The sequence below is a fragment of the Apium graveolens genome, chromosome 10, assembly GCF_009905375.1.
Source record: "Apium graveolens cultivar Ventura chromosome 10, ASM990537v1, whole genome shotgun sequence".
Taxonomy (NCBI): Eukaryota; Viridiplantae; Streptophyta; class Magnoliopsida; order Apiales; family Apiaceae; genus Apium; species Apium graveolens.
The window spans coordinates 21952125-21973150 of NC_133656.1; the positions used below are offsets into that span (position 1 = coordinate 21952125).

The following is a 21026-nucleotide window of genomic DNA, read 5'->3' on the forward strand; positions in this document are numbered from 1 at the left end:
TGCACAAATCAAATCCAAGTCAAAATCTTCAGCAGTCTTCTCGTTCCAATTCTCCTCCGTGGGCTTCCTCTGTCGCTGCCCAATCACACGGCGAATCGCCTCAGGGTGATAATCCACCGTCATCCCCTGCATAACAGAAAACCCATTCTTTTTAGCCTTCGCATTCGCATAGAACTCGTGAACCACGCTCATTGGAACTGCCTCTGGTGACTCACAGAAAGCAATCCAACCCTTCTCAGCATTCATTGGCAACAACTCACCATCCTTCCCCGATGGTAAGAATCCCCTCTCCTTCAAAATTGGCTTACCTAGAAGCCTAGTATACTCCTCCTCAGCAGCCCTATCAAACAAACGAGGCCTCGCAGCAGTACCCCTTGAAGAATCAGCAGTAGGAACAATGCTACTGTTATCAATAGTCCTGGATCTCTTGGGTGCCATTGAAACTGAGAAAAAGTGCTTAAGAATTGTGTTTTTGAATATGGGAGAGAGTTTAAGGTTTGGAAGTGTATGGGGGAGTATATAGAATAGTTGTATGTATATATAGGGTAGAGATTAGGTTAAAATTTGATTAGGAGTGGGTTTGAGGGTTAAAAACGTGGGTAATGGGAAGATAATTCATGGGTAGTGGGGTTGTGTTTGTATTTTTTTGTTTTCTAATTTTTTTTGTGTTTTTTATTAGGCTAAAAAAAATTCAAGCAGTCGGGCCCTGAGCGGTCGCTCAGCACAGCTGAGCGGGCGCTCAGGGACCTTCTGAAAAAATATTTTCTTGCCCTGGTTTTTCTGTTTTTTTTGTTTTGGATAGGTTATTAACTTTTAAGGGTTCCTATAACAACAAATCATGGGTTTCCTCCCAAGAAGCGCTTTTTTCGTCCTTAGCTTGACGTAGCGTACCTTACTTAAGTTGACAATAAAACGACACTAACCACTTCCCGGTTTGCCGTGTCCCCATAGTAATGCTTCAACCGCTGACCATTAACCTTGAATGCTTGGACCAGATCATTCTCAAAAATCTCCACTGCTCCATGGGGAAACACAGTTTTAACAATAAAAGGTCCAGACCACCTTGATTTCAACTTTCCAGGAAAAAGTCGGAGACGAGAGTTGAATAAAAGAACTTGTTGCCCCGGCACAAATTACTTAGGATATAGCTTCCTATCGTGCCACCTTTTCACTTTTTCCTTGTACATTTTGTTGTTCTCGTACGCTTGGAGTCAAAATTCATCAAGTTCATTTAACTGAAGCATTCGCTTCTTACCGGCTGCATCTAGATCAAGGTTCAACTTCTTCAACGCCCAATAGGCTTTATGCTCAAGCTCCGCAGGTAAATGACATCCCTTACCATACACAAGTTGAAACGGGGACATCCCAAATGGAGTTTTGTATGCTGTTCTGTAAGCCCAAACAGCTTCATCGAGCTTTAAAGACCAATCCTTCCTTGACGGACAAATAACTTTCTCTAGAATGCGCTTGATCTCTCTATTAGACACTTCCGCTTGACCATTCGTTTGCGGATGATAGGCAGTAGCAACACGATGATTCACATTGTAGCGCTACATCATAGAAGTGAACTTACAGTTGCAGAAATGCAACCCCTCATCACTTATGATTACTCGTGGCGTTCCAAACCTTGTGAAAATCTGCTTATGAAGAAAATTCAACACTACCTTTACATCATTCGTCGGTAGAGCTTTGACTTCTACCCATTTTGAGACATAATCGACTACCAGCAAGATGTACTGATTATTGCAGGACAAGACAAATGGCCCCATGAAATCAATTCCCCAAACATCAAAGACCTCGACTTCAAGCATCACATTTAACGGCATCTCATCCTTTCTCGTAAGATTCCCCACTCTTTGGCAATGATCACACCTTAAAACGAGCTGATGAGCATCCTTAAACAAAGTAGGCCAGAAAAAACCTGCTTGCAGAATACGAGTTGCCGCCTTCTCACCACCATAATGTCCACCATGAACTATGGAGTGGTAGTCTCGTAATATCCTCTCCGTTTCACAGAATGGGATACATCTCCTGATGATCTGGTCAGCTCCCTGCCTAAACAAATACGGTTCATCCCACATGTACCACTTCACCTCATGCATAAATTTCTTTTTTTGAGCTGTATTCATATTAGGAGGCATTATATTGCTGACAAGATAGTTCACAATATCTGCAAACCATGGCTCTTCCTCCTGAACTGCGAACAACTGATCATCCGGAAAAGATTCGTTGATCAATGTCTTATCATGTGAAGTAGACTCGGGATTCTCCAATCTAGAGAGATGGTCAGCTACTTGATTCTCAGTACCTTTTCGATCCTTGATCTCTAACTCAAATTCCTGTAGCAAGAGCACCCAGCGAATAAGTCTAGGCTTCGAATCCTTCTTGGAAACCAAATTGCAAATGGCCGCATGATCAGTGAACACTGTCACCTTTGTCCCAAGCAAATAAGATCGAAATTTTTTGAAACCAAAGACTATAGCCAAGAGCTCCTTCTCAGTAGTGGTGTAGTTCATTTGAGCTCCATTTAAAGTCTTACTAGCATAGTAGACCACATGAAAGAGATTATTCTTGCGCTGCCCAAGAACTGCTCCCACCGCATAATCACTCGCATCACACATCATCTCAAAAGGCTCTGTCCAATCAGGTGCCATAATAACTAGTATAGTTATCAAACTCTTCTTGAGAGTCTCGAATGCCGTCAAGTATTCATCATCGAATTTGAAAGGCACATCCTTCTCGAGCAAGTTGCACAACGGCTTTGATATCTTCGAGAAGTCCTTGATGAAACGCCGATAAAAACCCGCATGACCAAGAAAACTACGGATTCCTTTCACAGAAATAGCTGGTGGAAGATTTTCAATGACTCCCACCTTGGCTTTGTCCACCTTAAGACCCTTGCTAGAGACCTTATGCCCAAGAATAATGCCTTCACACACCATAAAGTGACATTTTTCCCAATTGAGCACCAAATTAGTTTCCACACACCTTTTGAGCACCGCACGAAGATTATTCAAACATTCATCATACGAATGTCCAAAGACGGAGATGTCGTCCATGAATACCTCGACATTATTTCCAATCATATTAGAGAATATAGCCATCATACATCTCTGAAAGTGGCAAGTGCGCCATATAAGCCAAACAAAACTCTACGAAAAGCAAACGTGCCAAAAGGACACGTGAAGGTAGTCTTTTCTTGATCCTCTGGTGCAATACATATCTGATTATACCCCGAATAGCCATCCAGAAGACAATAATACTCATGACCGGCCAACCTGTCAAGCATCTGATCAATAAATGGAAGAGGGAAATGATCCTTCCTCGTGGCCTTGTTCAACTTTCTGTAATCCATGCATACCCTCCATCCTGTAACTGTTCGAGTGGGAATGAGGTCGTTCTTCTCATTTGCTACCATAGTAATACCTCCCTTCTTAGGTACACATTGCACGGGGCTCACCCAAGAACTGTCAGAAATAGGATATATGATTCCTGCATCCAGCCACTTCAGAATTTCTTTCTTCACCACTTCTTTCATGATAGGATTAAGCATTCGCCGTTGCTCAACAGTCGGCTTACTACCTTCCTCTAGAAGAATTTTATGCATGCAGTACGAGGGACTTATCCCTTTCATGTTTGCTATAGTCCATCCGATAGCCGATTTGAATTCTCTCAAGATCCTTAAAATCTTGTCCTCCTCACTACCTGAAAGGTCAGATGCAATAATAATAGGTAAAGTAGATGCATCACCTAAAAAAGCATACCTCAAGTGTTCAGGCAATGGTTTAAGCTCCAAGGTAGGTGCTTCCTCAATAGATGGTTTGAGCTTTCCTTCAGCATTTTTGAGGTTAGAAGTACCAAGAGATTCAAATGGAATGTCTAGCTTTCACCTCCAAGGAGAAGCATTTAGATATTGTAGTTGCTCATTGCCATCCTCATCATCACTGTCAAAGTCCCCCACTAAGGCTTTCTCTAATGCATCAGACATTAGCATATGATCAAGTTCTGAACTAACCGCAAAATCAATCAAATCCACCTTTAAGCACTCCTTATCTTCTGTAGGGAATTTCATCGCTTTGAATACATTGAATGTCACATCCTGATCCTGCACCCTCATAGTAAGTTCACCTTTCTGCACATCTATCAAGGTACGACCTGTAGCCAAGAAAGGTCTCCCCAAGATTATGGGAATCTTCTTATCTTCCTCGAAATCCAGAATAACAAAGTCTGCAGGAAAGAAGAGCATATCCACCTTTACTAGCACATCCTCCACTATGCCTCGTGGGTATGTAATAGAATAATCAGCCAATTGTAGAGACATGTAGGTGGGCTTTGGATCAGGAAAATTCAACTTTTTGAAGATAGACAACGACATAAGATTGATGATTGCTCCCAAATCACACAGGCACTTGTCAAAAAACAACTTGCCAATGGTGCAAGGAATGGTGAAGCTACCTGGATCTTTAAGCTTTGGAGGTAATTTTTGTTGCAGCACAGCACTGCACTCTTCCGTTAGAGCAACGGTCTCAAGGTCATCCAGTTTCACCTTCCTTGAAAGAATACTCTTCATAAATTTCGCATAACTTGGCATTTGCTCCAGCGCCTCAGCGAAAGGTATATTGATGTGAAGTTTCTTGAACACTTCCAGAAACTTACCAAACTACTTATCCAGCTTTTGTTGTTGCAATCTTTTAGGGAAAGGTGGTGGAGGATAGAGTTGTTTCTCCCTTGTATTACCCTCAAAAAAAGTGTGTTCAACAGTAGTCTTCCTTGGTTCCGCCGCTTTCTCCTTTTGCCTAGCTTCTTCATCACCAACTTCAGCTTCTCCTTCTTTTGCTTTTTAAGCATCAGCAACTTTTCCAGACCTTAAGGTAATAGCCTTGACTTGCTATTTAGCTTCCTTTCTGCCTGGCACTTCAGTATCACTGGGGAGTGTGCCAGGTTGACGATTGATGTAATAACCCCAAAATTTTGAACTTTTTTGTAACCCTTATGAATAGTGTTTTTGCTGATATTGCTGAATAAGAAAACTTTTCATGCCACACTATGTAGGGGCTCTTTTATTGTTATTCTGAGATCGTATTAGTACTCCTTATGATAATTGAGTGTATGTAAAGATCGTCAGAATCGAAATCCGAACACTTTGATTTTTCCCGAAAATCCACCAGATATCGAAAGAATTGAGTATAAGGTAACAGGATAAAAAAGATTTAAATTCAAGGAGGTTAAGAGAGGATCATAAAAGGAATATAATGTATTGAGAAAGGTTAAGGGAACCCAAGTAATAAGATCCCGGGTATGATCCCTCAAACGATAAAGGAAAACGAAAGTTAAGCGAACCGTATAACAGATCAACGATCATTAGCCAAGTAATTAGAAGCTAATCAAAGAGGTTAGTGGGGATGATGTCATCAAACCAATAAGAAGAGGACAAAGGTGGGAGGGTGACATCACATGGTGACATAAGCATGACCAAAGCAAAGTGTGTTGTTGGTTGATTTAGAACCACACAAAAGTTACCATGGTAAAAGGTAATAAAACAAAACAAAACAAATCAAAAACAACCAACCAAGCCAAAACATTTCATTTTCACCAAAAACACAAAATTATTTCACCTTCTTCATCCTAAAAGCTCTCGGCTTTTTTTCTTCTTCAAAGAAAGAAAATTCAAAATCCTAGTTCCAAGCTTTGTTAATTAGCAAGGTAATTATCTAAGACTCCTTATGCATAGATATAGCTATCCTATAAGTTTGAGCTCCTAAATCATTCACAATATCTTCCTAAAAATCATGGAAGAAGATGGTGAATAGTGTTTTTCAAGAACTAAAATTTTTGTTCTTGAGTTTTTGTTTAGATTGAGCTTGGATAAGGACTTTTAAGGGTGATTCCAAGCTAATTACTTGATTCTCCACTCTCCAAGGAAGGTATAACCCCTACAAACCCTAACTTTACTTGAGTATTATGTTTAGTTTTGTTGTTATAATTCATGAGAGGCTTGATTGTTGTGTATGTAGAGGTTAGTTGGTTTTGTGAAGTTTTTGGAGTTGTAATTCTTGGATTGTTGATTAATGAACTTAAGTATAGTTTAAATTCATGTTTGAGAATAGTATAAATTGATAATGTTGAGTTGATGGGGCTGTTAGGGTGAAGTATTGATGGAGTTTGGTTGGGATGTTGATTGTGAGTTGATTGTGGGATGATTTGGAGTGGTATAAATTTGGGTAATCGCGTAAACAAAGCCGTCGTAATGTCCGATTTACTTTAGACTGTTTTTGTTCTTAACATTTGGACCCGTGAACTCACTGATAGGTTTTTACCATTACCATGATTAGATAGTTCATGTTACGAGCTTCGTTTCGATATGTAGTTCATTTGATTCCGATGTACGGTTTAGGAGAAACGACCGTTTTTAGTAACGGCGTTTCACGAACGAACCGTTACCCCTCGCCTTACTTTGAAACATAGGTTAAAGACCTAAAAGGACTAACTGGAGTATGAAACAATTATGTAAAGTGTATTAGGCAGTTGATAAGACACTCGCGAAAAAATCGCCTTAAAACTCTTAATGGTTAATTTATTAAAAATGGTGGAGCCGAGGGTACTCGAGCGACTTAAGAGAATCCGTAAGCGCAAAGCGAGCGTTAGTGTCTAAATTGGTTAAAGTATAGATTTATGAGTGACTTTGGTTTAATCCCAACTTATATGTTGTTTATAGGTTACCAGACTCGTCCCAAGACATTTATAACCCCCAGTCGCTCAGGCAAGTTTTCTATCCATTATACAGTTGTTGTGATGTATACATATGTATATGCATTATCTTGTGATAGATGCATGATGGTTAAATTAGCAAATTCTTGCGATATATTGTAGCATGTGATATGTTATATATGCATGCCTGTTTCTTAATATTGATACATATATCTGTTGATTCAGTTGATAATACAAATGCTAGAGATAAGCAGTAATTACATATACCCTTAATACAGGGGACCCAAAGGTGAACATTTTTTCTAAAACCGGGAGTCGATGCTCCCGAGTATATTATATATATTTATGTATATATATATAGATATAGTTTTCAAAACTATGAATCGAATAAGGTTTATTCGATAACTTTATTTTATTAATAAATATTATTTTGAATATTCATTCGAGGGCTTATGACCCAGTTTATTTTATTATTGAATATTATTTTGAATATTCATTCGAGGGCTTATGACCCCGTTTATTTTATTATTGAATATTATTAGTTGAATATTCATTCGAGGACTTATGACTCCGCTTATTTATTAAATAATATTCTTTATTTTATTAAAGAATAATGTGTCGATAATCAAACTCACTTTTGATTATTCAAATAAAGATAGTACTTTCGTATAAGTATATCTTTGGTTATTTAATATTCATTTCAAGTAAAATTTTACAACTTCTACTTCAATTATTTTTATAAAGATTATTCTTTATGGGAATATTATTTAAATAATAATATTCAGATATTTTCTAATAAATTGGGACTGATTTATTTTATTAAATCAGCATTACTCCAAATATTCTTAAAAATGTTTTCGAGTCTTCAAAATGATTTTAAAGGTTAGGGCGGATCCCAAAACTCATTTTTATATTTAAGATCCTCCTTTTGAAGGGGATTTAAATACTCGCTCAAAACCTGAGGGATCCGGCTCTGTGGTGTGTTTCATATTCGCAACAAGGTTGCTATTTTGATAAAAGAGTTTTTGATTATTTACCCAATAATCGGGAAGTAAAATTCTTGGAACAAGTTAATCCATTAACAGGCATCGCCTGGGAAATACCGGTGAGTTTTCCTTTCCAACTAGATACGACTTCTTGGTGGAGCCGTATCAACAAGTTTCTACTTGGGGAAAGTGAGGACGAGCTTTACGTTTCAGAGTCATGGATTTCATCTGAACTAGGAGTGGCGTAAGTGGTCGAGTGGCGCCGGCCCAGCCTTATTATATTGGCCCAAATGGCCTGGAAGTTCCGCTAAGACGGTACATTCCTTAGGAGTCCAGTGTTCAGTTGACAAGTAAATCCGACAGGTTCTCCTCTACATGTAGAAAATGGTGGGGTTGCACTACTACGACTGATCATCGTAAGTGGTCTTCCTAGCACGACAAACTCCCGTAATGAGTTCATCATCCAGTTGGATAATTATGTAACACTATCCGTAGCATTTCGATCGAAAGGCTACAAATGGGTGGTTGCCGAAGCATTGACAGGGTCAAACAGTTATAATGGTGTTTCCACTCAATGAAGTATCTCGTAACTTCATTTCCTTTAAAAATATTTCAAAGGTTGAATCTATTCAAGTCTTAACTTGTGGTCTCATCTATGGGATGACCTTTTGAAACTTATTATACTTTGAACAGTAGTAGTTCAAGTAGATTTCTAAAAATGGTATAAGTATAGTGAAGTAATTGGTAACTTCATCTTCCTTTAAACTTATATCCAGTGAGTAATTACCTTACACTTGATAAAGGATTCTAGTAAGTTATCCATTTAGATACTTGCATTATTGTTTACACTATATATTATCTTGCGACCTGTAATGCTCACTCTTGCTTCATTTCTTCATCACACAACAACAGTTAGGAAAGATGGCCAGACTCAAGTAGACCCAGCGCAAGCACGTGGGAAGCGTCCCGCGTCTTCCCGTTGATGTTGTAGCTGCTATAGCTGCAGAGGTAGATCTATTGGGAGATCAGACATTCTACTTTTGGGAACCAAATATTGTATAATTATAACTTGTGGCAGATAATGGCAATTAACTGTAAATTTATCAAGTAATCATTTTGGGTTGTAATAACTTCTAAATTGTGGATTCAAGGACTTGTACTTATTTCAATTTCCTCTCTGAGACTATAACGGGTTGTGGTGTGTGTTAGTGTGGGGTCACAGCATGAGGTTATTTATTATTAATTAAGTGAAGTGATATTGTGGAAAGAAAGACTGTGACGACCCGGATCCCTGACCCCGGATCAGGGGGTGTTACAATTGAGCACTACATTGGCTATTTGACCGATTTGATTTTCTAATGTCTTGACAGAAACAGCCTGACTTTTGCACAATAACTTGAGTTCCTCGAAATCAGCACTAGAAGGTGGAGCAGCACCTCCTTGTTGAGGATATATTTGCCTTTGAGCATACTGCCGTGGTTGCTGGAATCCAGGTGGATTAAACTATTTACTTACGCCTTGCTGATATGGTTGCTGAATAGCATTCTGATTATTACTTCAGCTGAAATTTGGATGATTTCTGTTGTTAGGATGATAAGTAGCTGGCACAGGCTGCTGCGGTCGCTGATAATTGTTCGCATACTGAACATATTCATTAACAAGAGAACACTGATCCGTAGCATGAGAACCTGCACAAAGCTCACAGACCATAGCTATCTGATTGACTCCATAAGTGGCTAAAGAATCGACCTTCATAGACAGCGCTTGGAGCTGCGCTGCAATAGCTGTAGCTGCATCAACTTCCAGAATACCTGCTACTTTCCTAGGCATCATCCTTTGAGTTGGGTTTTGATGCTCATTTGCAGCCATAGTCTCAATAAGATTATAAGCCTCAGTATAGCTTTTGGCCCACAAGGCGCCTCCAGCTGCTGCATCGAGCATGGGCCGAGATTGGGCCCCCAAACCATTATAGAAACCAGTGATCACCATCCAATTAGGCATACCATGATGTGGACACTTTCTCAACATCTCCTTGTAGCGCTCCCAAGCTTTGCACATGGATTCTGTAGGCTGCTGCGTAAACTGAGTAAGAGCACTCCTCACAGCCGCAGTCTTCACTATTGGATAGAACTTCACCAGAAACTTTTGTGCAAGATCTTGCCAAGTAGTGATGGACCTAGCTGGTTCAGAATGTAACCAGTCCTTAGCTTTATCCCTTAGAGAGAATGGGAAATGCCTCAACTTGATAGCCTCATCAGTCACACCATTATATTTAAAAGTACTACAGATCTCGACAAAATTCTTGATGTGCATGTTGGGGTCTTCAGTAGCAGCACCTCCGAAAGAAACAGAATTCTGCACAATCTGAATAGTGCCCGGCTTGATTTTAAAAGTGTTAGCCTGAATAGCCGGATGAAGGATGCTTGACTGAATGTCATCAATTTTAGGCCGAGAAAAGTCCATAAGAGCTGGATCTGCCGGAACTATACGATCACCCATGATTACTGGTTCTTTCTGCTCACTTTCTGTATCCGAATCTGCAAAATCTATCTTCTCCAGAATACCAAGAACTTCGTCTGTCTCCTCAGCCGTATCTAAAGTCCTCTTGCGAGTACGAGAACGTGTTTGCATAAACGCTCGCTAAAGTACTGAAACTCAACCGAAAACAATAAGTAACAAGTCTTAATCAGTGAGTCCTAATGACCACTGATGGTAAGTACATAAACTAAACAAATACGCCGAGTCCCCGGCAGCGGCGCCAAAAACTTGTTAGGGCAGAAAGCACGTGCTAATAATACACGCAAGTATACGCGTTCGCAAGTAATATAGAATACTTTCTAGTTCATTCCCACAGAGACTCAGACTAATTATGTTCAATTAACACTCACTCACCAATGTATAATTACTTCTCAATGTCAAGACAATAACACTTAGATTTGATTAACTAATTATTAACTATAATTAATTACGAGAATTAAACACTTAATTGACACTTGAATTAACAATATTAAACACACATGAGATCATAACTTCATTACTACTTCCTTCAATAGTTATTGTTATTACCCTTAGCATGTAACGATGATGATATTAATCGAACAACACAAAACTGATAAAAGCCAACTTTCATTGTACCAATATCATTCTACCAAGCATCCACAATTAAGATAGAAGTTGAATAGGCATCAATTATGTTGAGACCTATATGTCTACAGAATTTGACAACATAACGATTTAAGCATAGGTTATTCCTTAAGATTACACATGGCAAGTTAAAAGGTTAGAGTTACCCACTAATCATGCATACACATACATGAACCTATGCTAGCATGGCAAGTTCTAAACCTCAAGATCCATCGTCGCTTCACAAGAGATTAACACCCTATCTTATATGTTCGCGACGCACATAAGACGAATAAGCACAACCAATACTAGATATCATACAACCATCACACACTAAGTTATTAAACAACTAACTAAAGAATTCCATAGCAAATCCGTTACGACCCCGTGATCACGATTAGCCCATGATAGAACTCATCGTCACCATGGGTTCATATGAAAACATGATAATAACACACGAGAATAACTAAATAAACTACTTATATTAAACCAGAGTACGTCACAAGAGTAAATAGGTTCAAAGTAAAGAAAACTAGCATCCAGTGTTACAACGAAATAGAGAATCACAAGAAAATATGCTTCCTCTTCGATAGGATGTGCTAAAACGGTCTTCTTCCTTATCTCCTTGCTCCTCGATTAATACTACGATTCAACACTACGTGAAACGTCTCTGAAAACTACTTATATAGGAGTCCCACAGAAACCAGCTATCTCGGAAGTTAGAAGCTCAACATAACTAGGAGTCTAAAAATAATAATTTTGAATTTACGTCCCTGAGCGGCCGCTCAACAATCCTGAGCGGTCGCTCAGCAGAGCTGAACGGGCGCTCAGACCCCTTCTGGAAAAAACTCTGTTTTTGCTCCCGTTCTTTGCTGCATTCTGCTCCTATCTTCCCACTTGCAATGCCAAGCAAATGCCAAGGCTTATTCTTGATGAAATCTCTCCACAAACGCAAGTAATACCCTGAAATGCACAAACACTAGAAAAACACATCAAATACACAAAATACTTGATTTCAAGACATCAATTTAAGCTATTATAAGACGTTCTAAGTGGTATAAAATGCCACTTATCACAGTCTTCACAAGACTCTAGACTAACATGTCATCTACATATACATCCACTATTTTTGTAATAAGATCTTTAAAAATCTTGTTTACCAACCTTTGATAGGTAGCTCCTGCATTCTTGTGCCCAAACGCCATAACAAGATAACAAAAACACCAAAGTCAGTGATAAATGATACCTTTGGGATGTCATCCTTATGCATTTTGATCTCATTCTGTCCACTGAATCCATCCATAAAGCTCAGCATCTCATGACCAGCGGTCGCATCGATCAGTGTATCTATCCTTGGCAACGGGAAACAATCCTTTGGGCATGCATCATCCAGATCGGTGAAATCCATGCACATCCTCCATTTTCCATTAGCCTTCTTTACCATTATAGGGTTTTCTAACCATTCCGAAAATTATATCTCTTCAATGAAACCGGCCTCTAAGAGCTTCTCTACTTCTTGCTTGATTGCCTCATGCCTCTCAGGGGCAAAACTCTTTTTCTTTTGATTCACGGTCTTTCGGATCTACGTTTAATTTATGAGTGATCAGCTTCGGGTCTATACCAGGCATATCAGCTGCAGACCATGTGAATACATCACTATTTTCTTGTAAAAACTTCACCAACTACCCTCGAAGGGGCTCCTCCAGTGATGCTTCGATGAAAGTCACTTTCTTAGGATTTTTGGGAACCAAAGGGATTGGAATGAAGTCTTCTGCTGGCTTCCCTCTTTTTTCATCATTCTCGCGGATATCCAGATCTTCGATAGGCAAAACCTGCCCCCAACTCCATGAACCCTAAGGGAGGCTACATAACAACTCATTGCCATTTTTGATCTCCTCTCTCTTCTCCAATCCCGTTTCGGGTGGGAAACTTTATCACTGAATGGTAAGAAGAGGGGACTGCCTTGAAAGCATATATTCTCATTCTTCCCATGATTGCATTATAATTTGATCCAGCCTTTACTACCACAAAGTTCAACATCTGTGTTGCTTGCCTTGGTTCTTGACCCATAGTCAAAGGTAGCTTAATTATCCATTCTACGGGGCACTCGACTCCAGCGAAACCATATATCGGCATATTAGTTGGGGTCAATTGAGAATCATTGTAACCCATTCTTATGAAGGTATCATAGAGTAAGATGTCTACCGATGCTCCATTATCTACAAGGACTATTTTCACCGGACTATTCCCTATTATGGGTGTTAAGACTAGAGGATCATCATGAGGAAACTTGACCCCTTCCTAATCGAAATCAACAAATACCATTGCTACTCTGATCCTGGCTCTTTTCGGAGCTTCCCCTACTATGTGCATGACTTCTCTAATATAAGCTTTTCTTGAGTTCTTAGACAATCCAACTGCAGTTGGTCCTCCAAAGATTGTATTTATTACTGGCCCTCGAGGCTGAGGTCCCCCAAAAATGGTGTTTATCACCGGCCCGGGGGTTGGGGGTTTCGCCCTTGATCATCTTAATCCTTTCTGCGATCATCAAAGTTCCTTCTTCCACTATTATTCTTATCTCCTCCATCTCCAGTATACTTGCTCAGTCTTCCTTTCCGAATGAGAAATTCAATCTTATCCTTCAGTTGTCGGTACTCATCAGTGTCATGACCAGCATCCTTATGAAATCTACAATATTTGCTTCTATCTAGCTTGCAAGGATCAACCTTCAAGGGATTGGGCCAACGAACATCTCTATCTTTCTCGATTTCCATGAAGATCTAACTTTTAGGAGCGTTTAGCTTAGCATATTCGACAAACTTTTGTCCAGGTCCTCCATTCTTTAAGGTTGAATCAATGTCTCTCTCGGTTCTGGGATACTTTTCCTTAGCATTATATTCCAGATCATTTTTCTCTTCTTGCCACCAGTGGGCCCGTTGTTCACCACCGTTTTCCTCATACTTTCCTCCACCTTAATATAATTTTCGGCCTTATGTTGGAGCTGTAACATGCTTTCAGGGGGGCGCTTGGCTAAGGACATCTTGAAAAACTCATCCCTAGTTCCCTGCTGGAGTGCTATCATAGCTATCTTGTCTTCAAGGTCTGGGACTTTCAAAGCCTCCTTTGTGAAACGGTTCAGGTAGTCCTTCAAGGACTCCTTTGCTCCATGCACAATGCTCATGAGAGATGCTGAAATTTTCTCATGCACTCTTCCACTGTTGAATTGCTTGATAAAATTTTGACTTAGATCTCTGAAGGACCCAATAGAATTCGGTGGTAAATGACTATACCATTTTTGAGCCATTCCCGACAGAGTTTCGGGGAAATCTCGACAGTTAATAGCATCATTCACGGGCTGCAACAACAGTGCATTGGAGAATGTTCTGACATGATTTGTCGGGTCGCCAATTCCATCATAAGATTTGATGGTGGGCATCTTAAACTTCCTTGAGATGTGGGCATTCATTATCCCTTTAGTGAATGGTGGAGTTGGATCGTCGGGATCTCCTAGGGGCATTAGATCACTTGGATCGGCCTCTGGGGCAATAACCCTTCTTGGTATTGGACCGTCCAGGTCTATAATTGTAGGAGGATCTCTTCGCCTCGGAGGAAGTGGGGGTCTTGGGGTTAGGTGCATCTCCAGGTTGCGCTTCAGCCTTTGGATCTCAGCTTCATGAGCCCTGATCATCTCCTGTACTTCTTGGGGATTCATCTTCGGGTGCTCCTGGGACGTCGATTAGCATCATGCATCGGTTATTTACCAGCACGCCTCCTTCTTGGAGCCACATCATCATCCGAAGATTCGGAGTCTCTTTCAGTATAAGGTCCAGAGAATTCTTGATCCTCTAGAATGGGAGCCAAATCGCGTATATATTGGGGTGTCTGCCCTTATGCTACACTCCGGTTAGAGTGCCCACTCCCTCCAGCCTCAGGATATAGGGGCATCCTGTAAGGGGGGTTAGTGGTCACATTTGTTGAATAATCATACCCAATGGGTTGAGGATTCAAAGGTGCTTGTAACTGCTGAAATTGGGGATTCGTCCCTTGAAGAGTCGGGGTATTCGTCCCTTGAGGCTGTGCCTCAGTTGCTCCTACCAGAGTCCCTCCTTGGGTGGAGGCGTAGGTTAAATGCAGGGGTATCTCCACTACTGAAGAGATTGGTTGAGTTGTCCTAGCCGGTGTTCCTTCAGGGGCGTTATTTATGCGTCGTGTGTTCACCATGGTTGTTGTTATGCTTTGCGATAGATGGTGCCAAATATTATGGATAAAAACTTAAGGTGTATTTATTTCTAGGGTTCATGAGCTTCAAGGCTCAATTTGACTGCTCTTGTATTTCGTGACACAATCTGCCTTAACAAGATGCCTACGTACCTTGCTGTATGCCAAGGATCAAGTCAAAAAATGTAGTTCTGTTTGTGGAGTGAGACCCCTTATATAGGCATGGGATACCTTTGAATTATGCTGGGGTTAGCAGACTTTGTAGACAAGTCTCAGATTTAAGATGGACTTTGGAGTCCTACAATGCAAAAAATTGATTCCTTATCCTATGAGATTTCTTGGAGGCCAATGTCTAAGGAATCGTGTCCTTATTTGGACTTTACTTATCAGCTGATTTATCCCATATCAATTAATTACTAAATTAATTAATATTCAGGGTTTAGGGCCCTTTATAATGGGCTTAATTGTCATCCCAATCCGGGTATAATTAATACGATATTAATTACGCAATCAGGGTTTGTTTTACTCCCTATCACTGAGAATTTTGATTTTTTATTGGTATTTTTTCGACTCATTTTCACCCGCAGCTTTGTTCGATAAAATGCATAATGCGAGATAAAACTCGGGCCTTCGAGATTACAATGACACGTGTCAAAATCTTATAAAATAATTTTGACACGTATCTGGTCTAATTGATACATGTAGGCTCAGCAGAGCTATCAATTGCATGTTACTAATTCATTTCCTAATTTCTAAGATTAATTCTTTAACCTCCTTTTATTCTATCTCTCTTATCATCTCTCTGGATATCTTTCCTCTCTATCTCTCCCTCTCTGTTCTCTTTTCTCTCCTTTCCTCCCCGTTTTCTCTCCTCTCCCCTATTGTTTCTTGGTTGCCGCTGCCGTGTGTTGCTCCGGTGAGTAGCCGCCAGTGGTGTTTGATTGTGTTGTGGGTTCTGTGTTGCATATGTATACATACGATATGTGTGTGTGTTTAATTATATGTATATATGTGTGGTGTTGTGTATGCAAGTCTGTGTGTGTGCTTCCTTCTCTAGCCCTTTTTTTTCCGGCCGGTTGCTGCATTTTTCCGGTTGCCTGTGTTGTTTGGTACACGCGCGTGCGTGTATTGCTTGAAGTGGCTGATTCTTTTTTATGTTTCCTGAATTTCTGATGAATTGATTGGTGAAATTTGAGTGGTTATTTTTGGTGGTTTATTCGATTAACTTCTAAAAAATTGAAGTAAATAAATAAAATGAGTTGTATTTTTATTTTTAGAACGAAATAGTTAATTAGTAAATATTAGATTTGGATTGATTGCTTGATTGATTGGTTGTTGCGAGTCGATTATGTTTGAACGGGTAGTCTAGTAAATTGAGGAGTCCCTGTCCAATTTTTCTGAAAAATTATTTTAGATACAAAAAGCGTACTATATTATATTAAATATTTTATTATTATCGTAAGTATCGATTATGTGAATATCCATATAAATAATATTATACTAGTCGGGTTTATTGGATTGGGTTAGTTAGATTCTGAAGATATCAAGCATGTCAGAATAACTAATTAGGGTATTCTGTTACTTTAGATCCCAGTCGAGGTTTGCGAGGACTAGAGTCAGACTAAAGAAGCTACCCTACGAATTTATGAGAAAGCATTGCAAGGCAAGTACCCTTAACCATACTTTTATGGTTCAGTATATATGAATGAACTATTGTTTTATTTTCAAACAGGAACAAAAATGTTTTAAGTTACGTATCCCCTGTAATTATAATTATTTGTTTAAATCATGTTTTAGGGAAAAGTAACTTCGAAAAGGTACCTATCTCCAACTGAAAATGATTTTCGAACAAAGTTTATGTGTGCTGTTGAACGAACTTTTTAAAATTGAGATAGGTACAAGTAATTTGAAAACTGGATAAAAATGATCAGATATTGGATAAGGTTGTGTAAGAGGCCAGAGTGGTCCAGCATGCACTACGCCATAGATGGCCTAACTGAACATTTGAGTAGGGGTGTTACCTTAAATTATGTTATTATAGATGTGAAATTTTCACTCTATCACAACATCTACACGCGGGTTACTAAAGGTATAGTATTGTGTTGCCATACGCCACTGAGGTGTTATAGAGGTAACATGATATAATGTGTTGCTATAGGCTAAGAATAAAAAAATTGATTTTGACCAAAAATTAAATTTGTATTTAAAATATGTTATTTGGATAAAATAATTCATTGATTTGTCTCAAAAAGTAAGATTACATCAAGTAATAACATTTTATTTGAATATAAAATTCATAAATTTTATTGTGTTACTATAAACTATAAAAAAGTAAATTTTAATATTAAGTCATGATAAAATAATTGGTTAAAACTAATTGATGTTAAAAACTAATTTTAATTTTAGTATCAAAACTAATAATTAAATTTTAATTTGAATCAATAAAATATATATTTTTAGAAAATAACATTGTGTAATAACCTTGCATTTTTTGAAATTAGTTAAAGTAATAAATAATTAAAATATATGCAGTTTCAAAAATATTATAATAATTATAAAAAAAAATGGGTTGGGCTGAAATTAGGGTTCTCTCTCCGCTTCTTCACTTACTTTCTCTCCGTCTAAATTAAGGGTTGATACTATGTTTAGATTCAATTAATGGGTCAACGAGATTCAACTGGAATTCAAGGTTCAATTAGGGTTCAAGCCTTGATTTCGCTTCTCTTCATTCGTTTTGATTTTGAGGTATAATCATCACTTTACTGCCATAAATTTAGGATTTTAAGAATAATATTGATGTGTGAAGTGATAATGATAATTTTTTAATTATTTATGTTCTTGTTTTGATTGCCTTAGTGCCCTAATTAGTTGCTAGATGTTTATGTTTGTTTTGGTGATATTGAAAGATTTAGTTTGAACAAGACCAGAATAAGAATAATTTCTGGTTTCATTTTCTAGTATTACATTTCCGAGATAATGTAGCTCAACACTTTTCTTTATTATGTTACTGAACTTGCATGATTCAGGTGAAGATCAGGTTCTTCTTGCAATAGCGAAAGAGTTGGGGGTGTTTATTCCTTATATTGGAGGTGTGGAGCACGCTCATATTTTGCTCACCCCTTTGGAAACCCTTTGCACTATTGAAGAAACCTGTGTCAGGGACAAAGCTGTTGAATCACTTTGTAGAATTGGATCACAAATGAAGGAGAGTGATTTAAATGAATGGTTTATTCCTCTAGTGAAGGTTGGTTGATGATTACAGAATAAATTGATTATAGGATGTGTAATTTACTACTCTATCTTTTTAGCAGTGCATCATAGTCTTTAGTTTGCATCTTGATAACGAAAGAAATGTGCATCATAGTCTTTAGTCTTTGTATACATTGATGTATAGAACCCAAACGCAAAATAAAACTTCCCCTGATATTAGTCTTATGATTACGAACATTTGAACAACTTCTAACTAGGCACAAGCTAAATGCATCTTTAAGAAAGGGACATTATATAATATGAGTTGTTTGATCTTTCAACAGGGATGTGTTGACAGGATCAGAGGGATGAAACTGGTCTGAACCACTGCACTGGACAATATTTTGATTCCTGGCATTGTATCGATAAATGTGTACGTGTATCTTCTTTATCGTTTCATTCATTTCCTTTCAGTCTATAAAGGTATCTTCTGTATATATATAGATGACCAGGTCAGACTGTCCTGAAGTCTGCAGTCTTATTTTCGCTTCCTCTTATCTGGTTTTACTACTAGTGTAGGCATCAGTTTGAATATTCTGCAGAAGCCCCTATTGTAAACGGGACCTGTATAAATCATGTCTGACTAGTAAATACTAATAGCCTTTGAAAAAATGTGTCAAATTATCTATTACTTTAGGCTTGATTTAAGGGATTGACAGGCTTTTTTGCTTACTAAGTATAGGGCTTCTGGTTGGTCCAAAAACTCATCAAATTTCTAGCATTTCCAAGTTGTTACTTTTCTTGTATGCAGGATATAGATAATATCAATTATGAGACTGAATATAGAAAAGAGTGGTGCACTAGCAAAGGCAAACCAGCACCCTGCTTTCTTTTTGCAAGGAAATTCACTCGGCCTGCAGCTCTGCGACTACTCAATATGGCAAGTTACACCAGCATTTTAGACACACATTTTACGTATATAGATAAACTGCATATTTTTTTCTTATACTTGGTTGTATTAGTTCATTTGGTACTCTTAGGCGTCTTAGCCAAGTCTTATATAGGGGGTATGAGTATTTAAACTGTATGAGTATTTAAACTTCTATGGCCGACCATAAAAATACAAATTTTAGGCACTGAATCAACTTGATTTCTGACGGGAGATTGGAGTTAAGTGCTTATTCTTTTGGTAAGTGCTCGTTCTTCTTCTTCTGTGTTTGAGCTTGATTTCTGACGGGAGAATTGCATGGGTTTGCCAAGCTCGGTTCACCAGAAAAGATTCAAATGTATTTGCAGTACCTCCATTAAGGGATTATACATTTTGGTTTGTGTGATTTTTGGATGATCAGGATTGTAAAAGGATTTGTTATTGGTAGGAGAGGGTATTACATTTAGATTTGGTGTGTATTTCTATCTAAAATTATTATCTTGGCTGGAATTACTAGAGAATCATGAAGTTTTTGAGTCTTGTTAGTAATTCCTTTGGTTGTTCTGCATCCGGGGAACGCTTGGTTTCTGCTGTGAGAGATGGAGATCTTCAGGAAGCTAAAGCTTTATTGGAATATAATCCCCGTCTTGCTAGGTATTCAACTTTTGGTGTCCGGAATTCCCCTCTTCATTATTTTGCAGCTCAGGGCCACCATGAGGTATATATAGTTCATATTAGCTTAAGCTTGTGTATTAAATTTGTTATCTGATTAGTACTCACTACTCATATTGTCAGATGCTCTTATAGTTTAATGTATGAAAAATAAATGTGTTTATACTTAAGACTTTGCTTCATCTTCATAGATAGTTTCACTGCTGCTCGAGTCCGGAGTTGATATAAATCTCAGAAATTACCGCGAACAGGTTAATATTACTTGTCTTTGTTCATTAAAATATTACCATGTTCCTCTCTTGGAATTATATAGTCAATTTCTCTGCTTAGTTTATGTCCATACTTTCACCATCGTAATATTAAGTTTTGTATTTAAATTAAATTTAAGATGTTTTCACTAAGAAATTAATTGATGAATACATGTTTGTGGAACAGAATGCATTGATGCAAGCTTGTCAATACGGTCCTTTTCAAAGCTAATGTACGATTGTGTTTACTACAATTAGCATTTTTAAATATTTTCTTGCAGTATTCTTTATGTGATCATCGAGAACTTAGAAGTACATATTTCAGATGCACAGAGCCGATTACCTTAATGGAGGTACTGCACTGCATTTGACTATTCTAAATGGACATTCTCGATGCATCCGGATCCTGCTTGTTGACTATATACCCAGTGTTCCAAATTTTTACAATATCCTAAACAAAAGATCCAGAACTGAATATTCAGCTGATGTTGCTGATGTAGATATAGAACTGAATATTCAGCTAATGTTGCTGATGTAGATATAGAGAGTCGTACATATGTCGGTCTACAATCAATGAGGACGATTAATTCTTTAGATAAAACTTGATTCATCTTATTGTAATAATTCATGAGTTCATATTTATTGATTTAAATTGAGTTATTAATGTAATTATTTTTCGAGTATGTCAATTTTTTTTGGATTTAAACATTTGACTATTTATAATTATATTTATGAAAATAAAAGGAAAAAAGAACAAAAGCAAATTATTGAATGTGAATTTTTAAGAATTATTTATGTTGTGGGGCCCACATTTCTGAAAGAAATTCTAAGAACTGTTGCAACACACACTACGTATGTTACTATAGAGATCAAAGTATGTTGCTATTGAGATCTATTGTAACAGGATTTGCTGTGTTGCAATAAAGTAGCTTCTATTTTGCTATAGATACCTAT

At 38.1% G+C, this 21026-nt stretch overlaps 1 protein-coding gene across 3 annotated transcripts; it reads left to right on the top strand.

The window, feature by feature from the left end:
- Positions 1–17599: 17599 nt before the first annotated feature.
- On the top strand, positions 17600–20761 carry LOC141692897 (E3 ubiquitin-protein ligase XBAT32-like). 3 transcript variants are annotated; one of them, XR_012562948.1, is made up of 7 exons: positions 17600–17780; positions 18062–18279; positions 18569–18657; positions 19036–19870; positions 20016–20075; positions 20260–20305; positions 20398–20761. XR_012562948.1 is itself a non-coding variant. In XM_074497851.1 (6 exons), exons 4-6 carry the CDS (start codon positions 19676–19678, stop codon positions 20441–20443), a joined length of 345 nt encoding a protein of 114 aa, XP_074353952.1. In that variant the 5' UTR covers positions 17600–17780; positions 18062–18279; positions 18569–18657; positions 19036–19675; the 3' UTR covers positions 20444–20761. The 3 variants fall into 3 exon arrangements, 1 of the variants encoding a protein (XP_074353952.1); XR_012562949.1 differs by having other exon boundaries at positions 20020–20075; XM_074497851.1 differs by lacking the exon at positions 20260–20305 and having other exon boundaries at positions 20354–20761.
- Positions 20762–21026: the final 265 nt, after the last annotated feature.